The following is a 17,445-nucleotide window of genomic DNA, read 5'->3' as shown; positions in this document are numbered from 1 at the left end:
ATATAAAATCTGAGCCTGGTGGTGGTGGCGCACGCCTTTAATCCCAGCACTCAGGAGGCAGAGGCAGGTGGATCTCTGTGAGTTTGAGGCCAGCCTGGTCTACAAGAGATAGTTCCAGGACAGGAACCAAAAAGCTATGTGGAAACCCTGTCTCGAAAATCAATATATATATAAATCTGGGGCAAAGATGAGATAAAAACAAGTTATTTTAATCCATTTTTTAAAACTTTGGAACCCTTTTTTAGGTATATAGAAACATAACAAAAATACTTCAGAGTTCACTAACACTCCCCACCCAACTCCCCCTAATACTGAATATTGTATAACCAGGGGATAGTGCAATGGTAGCGGTAAAACCGGGTCCTGGGCAAGGAGCCACATGGTGGGTACAGTTTCCCCGAGTGGTAGCAGTGGGAGGCGGGCAGAGACCACGCGGTCTCGAAGGCAGCCAGTCCCAGGCAGGGAGCCACGTGGCAGGTGAGAGACCAAGACGGATAGGCAAGACAGATAGGCACACCATGCAGAGAAGGTGGGTATTTACTTAGTGGGTTATGAAGGGAAAAAGAAAAAAGGGATGGGGAGAAGGGAGAAAAGCACATAGAAAGGTAGAGAGTAAGGGGGAAAGGAGAGGAGCCACGGCAGCAGCTACCTCTTTGGGAGAGAGATGAGAGATGGAAAGGAAGGGGCTAGGGCAGCAGGTAAGAAGGAAGATCTGCCTGCCTTGGCTGTGGGGGAGTGGGCAGAGCTTGTCTCTTAAAGGCACAGGACAGACCATTACAGATAGCTGTCTAAATAAACAGAATCCACAGGGAACCAGGTCTCAAAGGGCAGGATTCACTGCACTTCTGACCTGCTCACCCACCACTCTTAAATCCCAAACCTGCTTCAAAGAAAATTCTATTCACCCAGATAGGTGGCTGGCCCATGGAGTTTACCCACCAGATTGTTGGGAGTATTTTACTTAAATACTTCTATATGTGCCAGTGAGATGACACAGTGGGTAAAGGCACCTGCAGCCAAGCCTGATGACCTGAGTTCGATTCCCACGACCCACATGGTAGAAGGAGAGAGCTGGTTCCCAAAGAGCCCCTTACAACTGTCTATAGCTCACGCTCCAGGGATCTAACACCCTGGGGTTCAGTCAGCATCTGCATGCCACTGGAAACCTCAAATGGATGGTGTGCACCTCCCCAGACTCTCTACAAGCCTGCTTGGGACTCTCCCCTAACAGCCTCCACAGGGGAATCAGACTCTGCCAGCTACTGCTGAGGTCAACCTTTATGGTTCTGCTGAGGAGGGAAGAACAAAGACCCTCATTCCAAACGGAGGCCTTTGAGTCTCAGGGACCAGTGTCACATCATGTCACACCACATGGGACTACAGAACCTGGAGCAGGCAAGGGGAGGGGCTTGAATGCATTTAACACTAACATAACATCATAGGCGCTCTGAGTAAGTAGCCCTTTCAAATCAAGAAGCTGCTGAGTTTATTATTAATCCAGAAAATGGGTTGTAAAGGTGAAGCCAAAGGGATTCCAATGAGCCCCTTTTTTGATAGTTTGTATAGCCCATGCTAGCTCAAACTTTCTCTATATCTGAGGATGACCTTGAGCTTCTGACCCTCCTATACCCACTCTCCTAGTGCTGGGATTACAGGTGTGCACGCCATGCCTGTTTATGAGGTGCTGGGGATTGAGCCGAAGATCTTCCTGCTAGGCAGGTGCTCTACCAATCGGGCCATATCTTTAGACCTTTTTAACTAGGAAAATGGCTAAATCCGAAGAGTTTTCTTCCTTGGTAGGGCAGACACTAGAGATCTGTATGCCCAGGACTAACTGGCTTCATCCCCCTTCTCTGCCAGGAGCCCTCCCTACCTTCCCCACTACACACACACAAACTGCTGCCCGGAGAGCCAAGGGGCATTTGGAGAAGCTGCATTTAACTCTTTATGGTCACTAGGGGGCCATCTGTGAGGCGACCATTGGAACTCAATGACTGATGCTCAATTTCACAGCTGAGAAGAGCTGTGTCACTTCCCCCAAAGGTGCCACACTGGCTCCCCAGTCTACCATAAAGGCCCCGCAATGCTGGCTCGTTAGCCTGGTACTCACGTCACTGGGGCCAAAGCAGAAGCTTTTTACAGTCTCCAGAGGCTGTCACAGGCCATGCCACAAACTGGGGGCTGGAAGCAACAGAACTTCATCTTCTGGGGTATTTGGAGGCCAAACCATTCTGTTCTTCTTGGTGTCAAGAAAAGGTGCCCCTGCAGAGCCCCTGGGTACAGTGTCTGGTGCTCCTTCTGGCTTCTGATGGTGAACGAGACTCTTTGGTGGCCTCCTGACTGCCAGGACCTTTGTAGCCACATGACATGCCTCCTGGCTTTCTCTATGCCCAAATTCCCCTCTTTTTCTTCAGAACAAAACAAAACTGTATGTAAGTTGGATGGTGCACACCTTTATCCCCAGCACTCGGGAGGGAGACAGAAGCAGGTGGATCTCTGTGAGCTCCAAGCCATCCTGGACTGCACAGGACGTTCCAGGACAGCCAGGGCTACATAATGAGATCCCGTTTCAACAGAAAAGAAAGTAAGAATCTTTGTGTGTATGTGTGTGTGTGTGTGTGTGTGTGTGTGTGTGTGTGTGTGTGTGTGTGTGAGAGAGAGAGAGAGAGAGAGAGAGAGAGAGAAAGAGAGAAAGAGAGAGAGAGAGAGTCTATATGTGAGTTTGTATGTGAGTATGTGTGTGCATGTAGGTCAGAGGACAACCTTCTGTGCCTTGTTTGAAATAAAGCATCGTTTTTTTAACCACCGTGCATGCAGGCTAGGTGTCAAATGAATGCTTGGGAATCCTGTTATTGCTTCAAGTCTTGCTGTAGGAGCACCACACTTGCCGTGAGAGCACCACACTTGCCGTGGGAGCATCACACTTGCCGTGGGAGCATCACACTTGCCGTGGGAGCACCGCACTCCCTGTAGGAGCACCACACTCCCTGTAGGAGCATCACAGTTACAGAGATGCACCACTGTACCTCTCTTCAGTGAATCATAACTCACCTTCTCAGACTTACAAGCACATTACCCACAGAGCCATCTCCCAAGGTCTTAAGGTCTCTTCTTCTCATAAGACACCAGCTTTTGTACTAATGACCCACACCACTTCCAGTATGACCTCACTTTCAGGCTGCTAATTAGACCTGGAATGGCCCTCCTTTCTAGTAAGGTCCCTACCCTGTGGCCCTGGGGCTGAAGACTTTTGCACATCTTTGTAGAACACACAAATCACAGCAGATGCCCCTGTGAGATTCTGCTCCCTGTGAGGAATTCAGGGACTTCTGAGATGGAGACTTTGGAGCTTGCCCTCATACCTAAGCTAGATTCTGCATCCTGTTGGAGAAAGACAAGAGCAGAAGCCGCGGCAAGTAAGCTGGTACCAGAGCCGGAGGGTTGAAAGCCTCCTTTAGACCCAAGGTGAATGCCTATACAGTCAAACGCCAAGGCTGACTCTTGTCCCACCTCCTTTAGACCCAAGGTAAATATCTATACAGTCAAACACCAGAGGCTGACTCTTGTCCCACCTCCTTTAGACCCAAGATGAATATCTATACAGTCAAACACTAAGGCTGACTCTTGTCCTGCCTCCAGCATCATCTACATCTCTCCCCTGTGCTCCTTCTAAATGTCCTAAATCCCTAAAACCCATCAGTAAGTCTGATCCCACTTCTACTAATGTAGTTCCAATTCCATTCATCACGGGCTACTCCTGAGTAGCTCTCAGGTCTCAACATGAGTAGCGCTTACTTGGAAACCCACCCCTGGTCTTCTGACAAGATCTCTCTATAATCAGGTCTTTGCTTTCTGCATCCCCTAGCCATCTAGATGCTGAGTCAGGATTGAGTTGCTCAATGCCTCCTCGTCCCAGTATCCTGGGGATCAGGCAAAGATCTTTTAGGCTGGGTAGACAGATGCAAAAACAACTCATGGTTCCTGGGTATGTATGTCCATGACTCCAGATGACTGCCATAGCTGACCATCACATTGAGCAAAGCGAAGAGAGTTCAGACTGCAGGGCAAATCTATTTTTACCACAAATCTTTCTGGATTCTTGGTAACCCTGAGAACACTACTCTACCTCTCTGGTCCATGTTGATGTCAGTGGCAAAGTGAATAAGACAGATGCTGCCTCCATCAAGCTTTACAAAGGTGACTGCATCTCCATGTGGGCTGGATCTTTCTAATTGATCAATGATAACATTGAACTTGTGATCCCAGAAGCCAGTTAGGATTCAGGAATTTGGGAAGCATTCTTTTTCCTCCCCGGGACCCAGGGAGGCCAGAAGAGGGTATCAAATCCCCTAGAATGGAAGTGACAGGTAGTTGTGAGGTACCTGACATGACTTGGGACATCTATGAAAGCAGAAAGCATTCTTGACCACTGTGCTGTCTCCCCGGCCACGTTTTGAAAAGCTCATTGAACAAAAACTCACACAGGACATGGCCTCAAACTCAACGGCTACATGGTGGGTCACCATCTTTTGTAGACCTACTCAACACGCTGAGCCGGTATCTGTCGGGAACTGACACAGGTGAGCAACATCACTAGTCATAATCCTCATCTTCAGGGGCTCAGTGTCCTATTTCCAAAGCGTAGGTTTTCCACCGAGCCTCTGGGCTCAGAGAACTCGCGGGCAGGCACAAAACTGGGCAGACATTCAAACATGGCTGACCTAGAACAGCACTGACAACCCCCTCATGCTTAGGTTTCACATGGACTCAGTACTTTATCCTCAACTTTAGTGATGACAATATTGGTTACTTTCCTCAGTGCTGCAACAAAACACCTGACAAAGGCACCCTGAAGCAGGAAGAGTTAACAGTTGGGCTCACAGCTGGAGGTTATAAACTGTGGTGGTTTGAAAGAGAATGGCCTCCATAGGCTCACATATCTGAACACTTGGGCCCCAGCTGGCAGAACTGTTTAGGAAGGATTGGGAGGTGTGGCTTTGTTGGAAGAGGTATGTCACTGGGAGTGGGCTTTGAGGTTTCAAAAGACCATATCTCTTGCTTCCCCTTCCTCATGTCTCAAGATGTGACCTCTCAGCTACGGTTCCAGCAATATGCCCACCTGCCTGTTGCCGTGTCCCCAACAAGGTAACCACAGACTCTAACCCTTTGAAACCATAAGCCCCAAATTAAACACTTTCTTTTATAAATTGACTTGGTCATGGTGTTTTGTTGCAGCAACAAAAAGGTAATTAAGACATAGTGCTCCATGGGGGATGCGTGGGGATATGGACCAGACATAGTGCTCCATGGGGGATGTGTGGGGATATGGACCAGACATAGTGCTCCATGGGGGGATTGTGGAGATATGGACCAGACATAGTGCTCCACGGGGGATGCAGGGAGATATGGACCAGACATAGTGCTCCACGGGGGATGCATGGGGATATGGACCAGACATAGTGCTCCATGGGGATGCGTGGGGATATGGACCAGACATAGTGCTCCATTGGGGATGTGTGGAGATACGGACCAGACATAGTGCTCCATGGGGGATGTGTGGAGATATGGACCATCTGGCCCAACATTACATTCACAGCCAGGAAGCAGAAAGGGATAAATGCTGGGCTCAGATTCAGTTTCCTTTTTATGTGGTTGGGGGTTGTGCCTTGTAAAACGGTGCTGCCCACATTTAGTGTGCCCACCTTGGTTGGCCTAATTCAGACAATCCCTCAGAGAGGTATGTTTCCTACGTGACACTTAGAGTTTGTCAACTTGACAGTACCAACTACAACAATAACCCTTAGATATGAGTTCCTATGCAACAGGCACCGGACTCAACATCATTTTACTTCATCCTAATAGCAAAAAGCAATGGGCTGGCAGACATGGACTGAGACCTCTGAAACCATGAGTCAACATAAACCCTCTCCTCATTGGAAGTCAACTCCCCCGGGTGTTTGGTCACAGCAACGGAGACCCGACTCACACAGCCTACAACCCTGAGAAGGTTCTCTGGCCCTTCCCAGGAGAAAACTTGCAACTTCTGATTAAAAAATGAGCTCAGAAAAACTAAAAGATGGGTCATCACAGCCAGGGTGGGGGGGTCAGAGGTCACTTCTACATCTTTTAACTCAGTAGATGGGTAATGGGTTGTTGGAATAAAGGGAACAATTTTGTTTAAAACAGTGAACCCCAACCCCAAACTACTATCTCATGAAACTTGGGGCCCAGGAGTGGCTTAGTTAGTAAAGCACTTGCCTTGAAAACATGAGGCCATGAGCTCAGATCCCAAGAACCCATGGGAAAAAAGAAAAGAAAACTGAGCATGGTGGTAAGCATCTATAATCCCAGTGATGGAGAAGCAGGAGGCGGAGATAGCAGATCCCTGGGAACTTGCCCTCCACCTAGCCTGGTCCATGTGGTAAGGATCCAGGTAAATGAGAGAGCCTGCCTAATAACAAGAGATGGAAGGTTCCTGAGGATCAACACTCCAGGCTGTCTTTCCCCAAGACCCATATACCGTATGCATGTATACTCATACCAATGCAATTGCAGGCACATACAAGGTACATTGAACAACACAGAGAGACAGACAGACAGTGGAGGCTCAAAGTACAGAAAGCCCACAAAACCTGAAGTGTGAAGGCACCTTGGGCTCCAGCCTTGGTTCTGCTGTGTCATGTACCACACATGCAGCCACAGACTTCCTCTCCTGGAGTCTGTTCCGTCACTCTCAGAAAGGGGTGCCGTGGGCGTGGAGAAGGCACAGAAATGCCTGGCATACTCCACAGAGTCCTGGATCTGTGCAACTTCTTATAAACCAAGTCATGTCTGAGGATCCTTCATCTGGGGAGTTCCTGGGACGAAGGCAGTGACATTCAGACCCTAGGTCCCAATAACAGGGACAGGGATTGCCCACTCTGACAGCCTACGCTTGAACCAGAATCAGGACAGACTTATCCAATAGACACAAAATGACACCCTTGGCTCCTAGCACCAACCACTTACCAACCGATTTTGGTTGCTACGGTTCCTGGTGGGCGCAATCATAACAAAATCATAACAAAAGGTCTGAGGATGCCAGCTTCACGCTGAGGCCAAACTGCAAAGTTTGCTGGCAGACAAGGCAATAGAAAAGGAGTTCATAAGAACCAGGGAGTGGCCTTGCAGGTGACGTGTGCATGCACACGTGTACACATACACACACACCACCACCACCACCATTGCCACCGCCACCAGCAGCCCTGAACACAGCAAAATGTTTCCCTGGCTGAGCAGAGACATGGTCTCCTGCGGGTTTCCCCTACCTCGCTGCTAAACATTTTGAGTGATGGCAGACACAGATATTGGTCACCCTTCTTGGAAGAATACTCACAGATGGGCACGAGGAAGGCTATCTCCAACCTCAGCCCTGTAGCCCTGGGCCAGTGATTTCTACTCTCTGGCCTTAGGTTTCTCATCTGGAAACATATTGATGGAGGCTGTTGCTGGGGCGACAGCTGAGGATGGAGCACAGCTGGGTGAAAACACTGGTCCAGGGTCAAAGGTATGTGAGGAGGCAAGAAAATGTGCTGCCCAGACCCCAGTAGTCTGTGAAATGAGAGTGGGGACCAAATACAAAGAAATGATGAAGATGGAGGGATCAGGCTGGGCTCAGACGTTCTCAGCATCACCCCAGCAACTTCGTTTGTGTTTGAAGCTCAATTTCTCTCTCCCTATCCACAAAGTATCCATCCCAGGGAATCAAAATCTGTGGGTGTGAACACTGAGGGATGCTCAGGCAGCATGCTTGCCCAGAATCCCTGCACACCTTGCTGTGGAAGCTTCATGAGCTCTGGCTACTTACAGCACAGCAGTCCAGCGCCCAAGTGTGTGAGGAGGCGGCACACTGTACTGTTGAGTAACTAAACGACAAGCCCAGAGTCTATAGCCCATCCGAGAGGAGGAATTATCGCTTTAAATACCTTTTAGCCTCAGCTGAATTTGCACACTCAACCCTCGGATACTGATATACAGTGAGGGCAAGGTTTCAAAATGTAAAATAGTCCTAGAGCCAAAGGATTCTGATTTATGCAATCTGCTGGTGGGGACAAGGTGTGTGACAGCTCTGATTGGGAGACCCCCTTCTCTGGCTCCCTCCTCGTCCTGCTTGTGTTGGACTAGGGACAACAGGAAGGCTCTGCGGTTGTTAGTTGTGGAATGAGAAGCTCACACTGGTCTCAAACTCTGCCTCAGCCTGAGGCACCAGGCATGCGCTACCATACCCAGCAAACAGTCAAGTCTCTACCATGTGTTTACATTTGGCTCTTGCTGGTGGGAGGTCTAGGACACATGTGGAAACCAGGAGCCCTTGTTGGGGATCTCCCTGGAGCAGCCAAAGAAAGCCCACCAAGCAGCGGCTCCACCCTGGGAGGGTATTTAAGGTCTGGTCCACAAACGTCCCCTAGTGGGACCCCCTTGTGGTTTCTCCTCCTCCCGTGGGACCACCAGGGGATGCTTTGTTCAGATTAAACCTGGACTTACTAATTTGGCCTGATTTGATTTGTTGCCTCAGTGGGTACAGAAACGTTTTATCCCTGGCATCACTGAGGTGAAAGTGACGAGCAAGAGAATGATCCAGACAGAGGCAAGGAGAGGGAGTGAGGGTAGAGAGTTTTGAAGCGGCTTCTTGGAGATGGGATGCAGTAAGTGGCAGCTGCAGAAACCAGAACTTCAGGGACACCTGTGGACCATTTTATCTCCAAGCGGATAGCTTTTCATGCCTACAAAGCAGAACGCCTCAGGGCCTTGTGGGATGCAGCAGGGAACGTGTACAACAGAAACCTCCTAGAGCCTGGTGTTCTAACGGAGGTCTAGATGCCAAGCAGCTCCTGGGTCTGATGGGTCAGCGCAGGGACAGGCACCAACACCGGCACCTGGAGAGTCAAATCCTTTGGGGCATCCTTATGGGATATATATTTCCTGCTGGAGAAGCTACCCCAAGCCAGCGCTCCTCACAGGTCTCTGAATGGTCCTGTGGATCAAGCTGCCAACGTCTGTGGAGATGTGTGCCTCTCCTCCCCCTCTTCCAGGGGTAATGAGCCTTGGCTTCAAGCCTCATTAAACCCCATTATATAATCAGCCCCATCCCGGGTATCTTTATAACCCCAGCAGTTGCCTTGGTGGGAACACGACCGTTCAGCTTCATCACCCTTTACTGCCACCTGCTGCCTCCGCCCCCACCACACAGGGATCTGACTCAGCGTCCAGGTAAGTACAAGGTTAGGTTCCTGGCTGGTGTCAGCTCCTCCCCTGTTTCCAGGACAAGGGACAGGAATTGCTTATAGAAGTGGTGCCCACAGGGGTTGGAGGGATAGCCCCAGAGAGAGTATAGCATCTTCCAAGATATCAGCTGAAGGAGACTGCTTCCTTGGCCCTGGGATATGACTCCAGCTGCTACCATAATGACATTGATGGGGACATCGTAGAGATAGAGCCACTTGTTTTCTTTGGCGACTGCTGCCCTGTAGGGCTGGAGGGCCACAGGCAGCTAACACGGAAACTCCCAGAACTCTTTGAGAGGACTAGGTCATTCCTCAGCTTAAATGGAAGACACTCAAGATGAATGAGTTGCAGAAGCTGCCAGGAACTGGCTTTTCAGCCACTCTTCAGCAGCTGCCTGCCCGCCTCAGGGACTACCACCACCTGGACCCATCGAGGCAGTGAACATGAACAGCAGAGCCCAGGGGTGGGGACGGGGAAACATGTGCGGGCGCAGCGTGCTAACAAAGAAGCTTCTTCCACAAAACCACCACACAGCTCCCCAAACCAGGAAGAAAGCAGAAGGCAATCAAGAAGCAAGAGGGACGATGAAGGTGGCCTTGCAGAACGAATGATCCGCCCCTGCGCTGCTTTCCGGACCTTGTGACCTGTGACCAGGTCCTTAACCTCAGCCTCCATTTCTTTATCTCTGAAGAGGGGATAATAAAAGTCTCAACATTATAGAGGGTTGTGACGTAGAAATTAAACAAGGGAGAGGGCTTTGGACAAGACCTTTGTCACCACATGGTGAATGCCGATGACTCTTGGTACCGACAGCGATTGGTATTCTCGTCACTCCATCACATGACACACTCCCCTTTACTGAGTCATGGAGCACTAAGCACCAGCCCCCATCCCATCCTCCCTGCGGACTGTAACACACTCTGAAGTAGACTATTTAAGGGTCTTTCGACACAGCCTCATCTATAGCAGTTGGGATTGAAGACAACGGGACAAAGAGCCACAAGTCCCTGGCATGTGACAGTTAACAGGTCATGTCAAATGACGGCAGAAAAATGTGTTCACACAGACGGTCTTTCCCGTCACAGGGAACGATATAAGTGACTCGGAAAATAAGCTTTGGGCTCAGGGATTTTGCCCAGCTTCAGACTAATAGATGTGTTCTAGTCCATTAAGACATACTGGGTGTAGCACCTCTGGGGATGCCTGGATGAGATTCTCTAAATCGAGCCTGGGTGCAACTCCAGCCGCTAGGCTGTGGGACTCAGTACGTTTGCCGTATCTGGTGTTTCTCAAGTCCTGGCATGTTCTACTAATGGTGGACTTATCAGGACGCACCCCATCATAAGCTGAGGCATGGACGAATGACATCTTACATCTTGGCATATCTCAGCTGACCCGTGAACACCATCGGTTGGCGAGCCTTGGTGTGACTTGATTCCTCTGCCAACTGGGACTCTCACTTCCTCCTTTGTCCTGCGGGACACCCTGACATCAAAGGAGTAGGGTAAACACTCATGGAGATAGAGGATTCCTGTACCCAGAAGCTGGGCGCCCTGGGGTCCCGAGACCCTGCCCCTCCAGCCAGCTCTGCCCTGCATCTCCTGGTGTCACTACCAGGGATAAGAGGATGGTGTGTTACCATCCTTCAAATTACACACTGGGACCAGGACAGATGGTGATCGATGCAAACCCAGGTGGGCCCCAGCGACATGGCCCAGGGACTCTCTGGGCTGGGTCTGCAGGAACAAAGCAGGCACCAAAGCCCCAAAGCCGGGAGTGATGGGGACCGGGGAATATGGCACGCAAGCAGGAGCTAGTGTCTGGAGGCTGAGTTCTTTTCTAATCCCAGTGCTCTGAGTCCAGTAACTGTCTCAAGTCTCTTGTTGAATAGATGAGGAACCTGAGACCCGGATAGAAGAAGAAAATTCCTGCCTGGGAAGTACAGAATGAAGGCTCAAGTAGGGCCAAACTGAAGGCAAAACATGGAACAGATCATACACCCTGTGGGCCTCCGTCTCCCACAAAATCCAGTACTTTCCTGTTCCTTCGGAGGAAGTCAACGACAGCCTCTATATACAAACACCAGGATTATCCAAATGGTAGCCATGCTCCCAAGAGCTGCCTTTTAAGTCTTGTTCTGTAGTCCAGGCTAGCCTAGAACTTATTTTGTAGCCCAGAGTGGCCTAGACCTTGCTATGTAGCCCAGGCTGTCCTATAACTAGCTATGTAGCCCAGGCTGTCCTATAACTAGCTATATAGCCCAGGCTGGCCTTCAGGCTCCCAAGTGCTGGAATTATAGGCATGCATGCTATCATGCACAGCTCTGTGCTGCTTTTTAACAAAGTCTTTTCTGTTGCTGACCCCAGGCTAGCAGACAAGGCTGTCCTCCATGTTGGAGACCAAGGAAAGGGGAAACCTGGGGGACTGCAGTAGGACAGAAAAAACAACCCAAATACAATTTGTTTGTTGTTATTTTGTTTTTTTTAAATATTTATTTATTTATTATGCATGCAATATTGTCTGTCCAGAAGAGGGCACCAGACCTCATTACAGATGGTTGTGAGCCACCATGTGGTTGCTGGGAATTGAACTCAGGACCTTTGGAAGAGCAGGCAATGCTCTTAACCTCTGAGCCATCTCTCCAGCCCCTGTTATTTTGTTTTTGTTTGTTTACACAGATAGATGTCTTCACTCTGGCCAGAACCACAGGTCAGAGCCACAGTTGGCCCCTCAGAAAGGATCAGAAGACAGTGAAGCCCAAGGCAGTTGGCTGCAAGAGGCTACCATCAGCTCTGTGCCTAGGTAAATCCCAAGCTTCTTAAGGCTATGGGGAAGGGACAAGGATAGGGACCCTGAGATGACAGCAATAATTAACCATGAGGCATGGAACAGCCATCAGTGACAAGTACCTACCACGTACAAGCCCTGTACAAAGGGACTGGCCACACCACCTGTGTGGCTAATGTAAAATAGGCCCATTTTACAGATAAGGAAAGTGAGGCTTCAACTAAAATTCCCTGAGCCTATTACTAGACTGTAGTACTCAATGCTAGGACTCACACCCAGTCATCTCCCCCAGGGTCCGTATTTCTCGGCCTGGCACAGGTCTCATCTACTGCCCCAGTTGTTTGGTCTGTGGCCCCTTTTCTTCCTGCTGCTCACCAAGCGACTCCCTGACTACCAAGCAGGCCGACCACGTGGAGAATCTCTGGCTTCCCAGACAGTGACCTCTCTTGACAAATGAATAAATTGGCCTTCTGCTGTTGACATCTCTGTCCTGGGGCTGTTTTAATTCACTTGAGGTCTGGCCTGAGCAGCCCAGCACTGGGATTAAGCCATACACCAGAATGTTCTCCTATTAATATCTCCATGGGTCCCTCTGGTGGAGACCTTCAGCGGCCCCGCAACACAAGCCCTGTGCGTGTTTGTGGACCCATCTAAGTTCAATGCTAAGGCCCTGTCTACCCACATAATTGCGTGTCCGGGGATAGGAGTGACAGATCTCCTCACTGAAGAGCACACAGGCTCCCTGGAGAGTGAAGACTGCTTCAGTAATAAACGACCCCCATTTAGAGATGGCAACGTCATTCCGTGTGGATCTCGGAGGGAACTGGTGCACAGGCTTGGGGCCCTAGCTACTGGGGAGGTTGAGGCAGGAAGAATTAAACTCGAAGGCATCGGAGGCTGTAGAGTGGGCTGAAGACCAGGTTGAGTGATTTGGTGAGACACTGCCTTGGTGGTGGAGGGCTTGGCTAGCATGGGCGTGGGCCTGGGTTCCATGCCGCAGTGGGGATGGGGAAAAGGAGGATGAGGAGGAAGGAAGGAAGGAAAAACCAGATTCAAATCCTGGCCTGACTACTAAGTAGCTGTGTAGCTTTGAGAGAGAGAGAGAGAGAGAGAGAGAGAGAGAGAGAGAGAGACACCTCTGGTGTCCCTGAGCCTCAGTTTCCCCATTTATGCTCTAGAAATAATCTATGTCTATGATGGACTGTTACAAGACCAGAGTGAGGTTCTGAGGGCAGCAATTAGCCTGGTGGACAATAAACTCCTCTTCCCACCCAGCAGATCAACAGGACAGCACAAGCAGCCATGGCAGGCCTAGGGCCCAGGGCCAGTGCTTCTAAAAGCCAACATCCCCCATCCCCCAAACAAGCGTCCTTGCTGGAGGAGGAGCTGGGCTCTCGTCCCTGGGTCCCCTCTGCCCGCGTCTGCACCTTTTAACAGAGAGTGCCTCAGGATAAGATCAGAACTTTCTGGAAACTCGTCCCTCTGCCACAGGAACTTCCATCTGTACTCAAGTCGTAAGCACCATGTGTCTGGCAAGAGTTTGTGAATGTGGACCGTACATTCCAGGCCACACTTAACCCGGCTTGAACTCCAGTACGGCATTGAGATGCAAAAGCTATACACGTTGACCCCAGTTATCACATGACGCCATCACAGACCTCACACGGCCAGAGAAACCCTAAGACAAGTGGTCGAAAGGTGGTGGAGAGCACGGAGAGAAAAGATGAACATTCCCTCTAATGCCCCGCCCCCCCGCCTTGCTTTCAGCATTCCGTCACCACTGCCAATCAGAGAGCTGATACTGAGGATGCGTAACTGCCAGTCACCTCCGAGCGCCAATCACGCTCCCTTCAAACCGTCTAAGGACCCAGAAGCTGTACATGTGGGAAGGCGGTGTCAGGTGATGGACTCGCCCTGACCCGTGAGATTCAGAATCAGGGTGAAGAGCACAAAATGCATGCACCTGGCAGGGAAGGTGGCAGGCTGCGCGGTGATGGTCTGGTGACCCCAGCCAATGCAGCCTAGGGGCTAGCGGGGACTTACTTGCAGAGAAATTGGCCTCCGTGTGGACGGGTGGGGTGGAGGGCAGAAAGGGCGCGTGGCCCACAAAGAAGGACCGCAGGGAGCGCTCCGACAGGAGTGGGGACCGCTGCTGGGCAGGGATGTTCTCACAGCTGCCCACGCCACTGTGGATCTTGAGGTTCAGCGGTTTGCTCTTCTTCTTGGCTCTGAAAGAGAAGCGGACCAAGGAAACAAGATGAGTCTGTCTGAGCCACACAGTCAATATAAACATTGTCCACCTGACCATGGCTGGGCACCCGTGAAACACAAGCACAACCTATACTAGCAGACTCCAAGACTGCTAGAAAGTAACTGGGCATCTCTAAGTCTTCTAGAACATTCCCGTCAGTGAGGACTGTACCCAACACGTGATCACTTGACATTTGACTTGACACTAACATAATCTATCTTTCGAGTAATATTTTATTGGCACCGTTGTGTGGGCTGATTTTTTGTCAACTTGACAGCAGTTACAGTCATTTGGAAAAAGAGAGCCTCAACTGAGAAAATAGCCCAAGATTAGCCTGTGGGCAAGCCTTGGTGCATTTGCTTAATTGACAATTGATGGGAAAGGGTCCAGCCTTTCAGTGGGGGTGGGGCCATCCCTGGGTTGCTGGTCCTGGGTTCTATAAGAAAGTCAGTGAGCAGCACCCTCCATGGCCTCTGCATCAGCTCCTGCCCCCAGGTTCCTGCCTTGATTTCCCTCGGTGATAGATGTGATGGTGGAAGTGTGAGCTGAATTAACCCTTTCCTTCCCAAGTTGCTTTTGGCCCTGGGGTTTTATCACAGCAATAGAAAGCAAACCAAGACACCTATAAAATGTATACTTTTTTAATGTGAAAAAAAAAAGATAAATAAGGTGAGGGGCTTAGCTTGGCTTGGTGATGCGCTACTGTAATCCAAGCACTTGGGAGGTTGAGGCAGGAGGATGCTTGCTGACTTTGAGACTGGCTTGAACAACAGAGCAAAGCTCTGTCCTGAATAAGCAAAAGGAAATTCAGGACTCAAGATGATTTTTTTTATTCTCTTTTATCCCCCAGACAACATCCTTGTGAGCATCTCACTGGGAGGGGTGGAGAAGAGGAGGAAGCCTTAAAGACCGAGGGCTCCAGCTGAGTGCCGATGAGCTCTGATCAGAGCTAAGTGAGGGTGTCTCTCAGAGCGTAAGCACAAAACTCAGTGTCTAAACCTTGCGCTTCACCAGACAGGAGACTTGAGATTATTAACAGCATCTGTGGCAGTGACAGCAGCCACTGCTACTCTGAATTAAGTGCAAGCTGCATCCCAAACACCAAATCAGGGACTTTGGGGTATCTCCTCATTTAAGCCTTAAAGTTATCTTAGGAAGGACTTTGCACCCATGTCCTCTTTCCCCCGAGGAGGACACTGGAGAGAATGAGACAAAAGAACCTAGCAGAGGCAGCTCCAGAGGCCTCTCAAATGCGTCCATCTGTTTGTGACCCCCTGAGACCAGTCACCCCAAGGGACTACACTTCATGAGATCTGCCTTCCCTGCTCAACAGACTGCTACACATAGTCCATGATCCAGTCCAAAAGTGACCATATCTGTAACATTCTCACTCTCTGAGACAACGTCATTCTCCCCATCCTAGTGTCCCTCAATATTCTGAGGAACCCCCAGCTCCTGACCATGGCTCCCAACAGCGATCCTCCATATGAACTCCAACCCAGCAGCCTTATCACCTTTGACCCTTCTGTCTCCACAGCCCAGAGTTCCCTCCTCTGCTCAGCCTCTTTGATCTCTGTCTTGATAACTCAGCTCTGGCACGTCTCTTTCTGGAACCTTCCTGGTAGCCCCAGTTCCTCCCAGCAGGGACAGGTGTTCTTCCTCCAGGAAAGCCTTCTCAGAAACTGCCCCCCCTTCCCCAGGCTGTGTTGGCTGTTTGTTTATTGTTTGTTTGTTTGTTTGTTTGTTCAAATGGGCATTCAGAATAAAGGCTGTGGTCCAGGGGCAGAAATCACACTACATTCTAAAACTCTGCCTTCCACTCCCAACTGCTTGCTCCCCAAGGACAGGAGTGAGACCACATCTCCTGCTGCCTTCGCACCCACCTCCCCAAACTCCCATCTGCCCAGCACGGAGCCGAGCGCCCTCTGGTGGCTTCTGCAGAACCTGCTTGCAAACTGCCAGTCCTGCAGGGCTCTAGGACTCCTTTGGGTACCACCTTAAAAAAAAAAAAAAGCCACACTCTGCAGGCCACACCTCTCTGCCTGCCCAGTCACCCCTCTTGCACCCCTGTGGCAGTGATCAATCCTCACGGGCCTGCTGCCGGGCTCAGGCAGGTTCTCCCCGTACAGTGCAGCTCATATGTGGCATGTCCCTGCCTGGACTGGAAGTTGGAAACAGTGAGGTTTCTTTGCCTGGAACTGTCCAACAGTGGGGATTTAAAGAGACATATGCATAAGATCAGCACATGGCTGCTGGGGACAGAGAGACAGGATTTGAGTCACCAGAAATGAGATGTCCCACCTGGACAATGGAGAGAACCCTGGACCCCTTCCCAAAAGGCCACGTAAGACCATGAGGATCTATGAGGTAGCATGCTTGGCCCAGACAAGCCTACACTCCGTTTCCTGTCATGAGCACGTCTGTACTCTGGTTCTGCCCAACAGTCACACAGCCAGGCAGGAACTCTAGAAAGAAACTGAGAAGTGAAGCCAGGCGGGGCTTGGCCTGAGATTCCTAGAACACCTCCCACCAGCCTTAGCCAGGAAAGGGGACAAGGGAAAACCCCTGAGCAAAAAGCTATGATCACTCCCCACCAAACACCTAGGGCAGCCTAAGGCACTGACAACGAAGTCATGCAAATCGGAGCAAGACGAGTGTACCGCATCCAAACCAGCAGCTCAGAGATGTCAGAAGTGATGTGGTTACCAATCCATAGTCACGGGAGCAGGTAACTGTCAGACAGACAGATGGAAGAAAAGACTGGGAGAAAGGAAGGGAGGGAGGAGAAGGAAAAGAGATGTCATGAAGAAGGAATGAAATGAAGGTTGGAGGGGAAAGATGGGGATAAAAGAACAGACAAGGAAAGAAGAAAGGGGATAAAAGAGATGAGATGAAGGAATAACAGAAAGAAAGATGGAGAGGGAAGGAGGAGAATGAGTGGGTAGACAGATGAGCAGGTGGTGGGTGGAGGATGGATGGATGTGTGGATGGATGGATGGATGGATGGATGGATGGATGGATGGATGGATGTGTGGATGGATGGATGTGTGGATGGATGGATGGATGTGTGGATGGAGAGGTAGATGGATGGGTGGGTGAGTGGATGGATGGATGGATGGATGGATGGATGGATGGATGGATGG

General features: G+C 50.3%; 1 protein-coding gene across 2 annotated transcripts in view; it reads right to left on the bottom strand.

Annotated features, from left to right (window-relative positions):
* Nucleotides 1–17,445, bottom strand: part of Ksr2 (kinase suppressor of ras 2) — a 353,104-nt gene that overhangs the window by 139,522 nt on the left and 196,137 nt on the right. For both annotated transcript variants that reach the window (XM_026784070.1, XM_013349493.2), the window contains exon 5: nt 14,095–14,279. In XM_026784070.1, the coding sequence (XP_026639871.1) occupies nt 14,095–14,279 (185 nt within the window). The remainder of the gene's footprint in view (nt 1–14,094; nt 14,280–17,445) is intronic.

The sequence above is a fragment of the Microtus ochrogaster genome, chromosome 2 (genome assembly GCF_000317375.1).
Source record: "Microtus ochrogaster isolate Prairie Vole_2 chromosome 2, MicOch1.0, whole genome shotgun sequence".
Taxonomy (NCBI): Eukaryota; Metazoa; Chordata; class Mammalia; order Rodentia; family Cricetidae; genus Microtus; species Microtus ochrogaster.
Note: the sequence above shows the minus strand (reverse complement) of the source record. Positions and strands in the feature narration are given on the sequence as shown.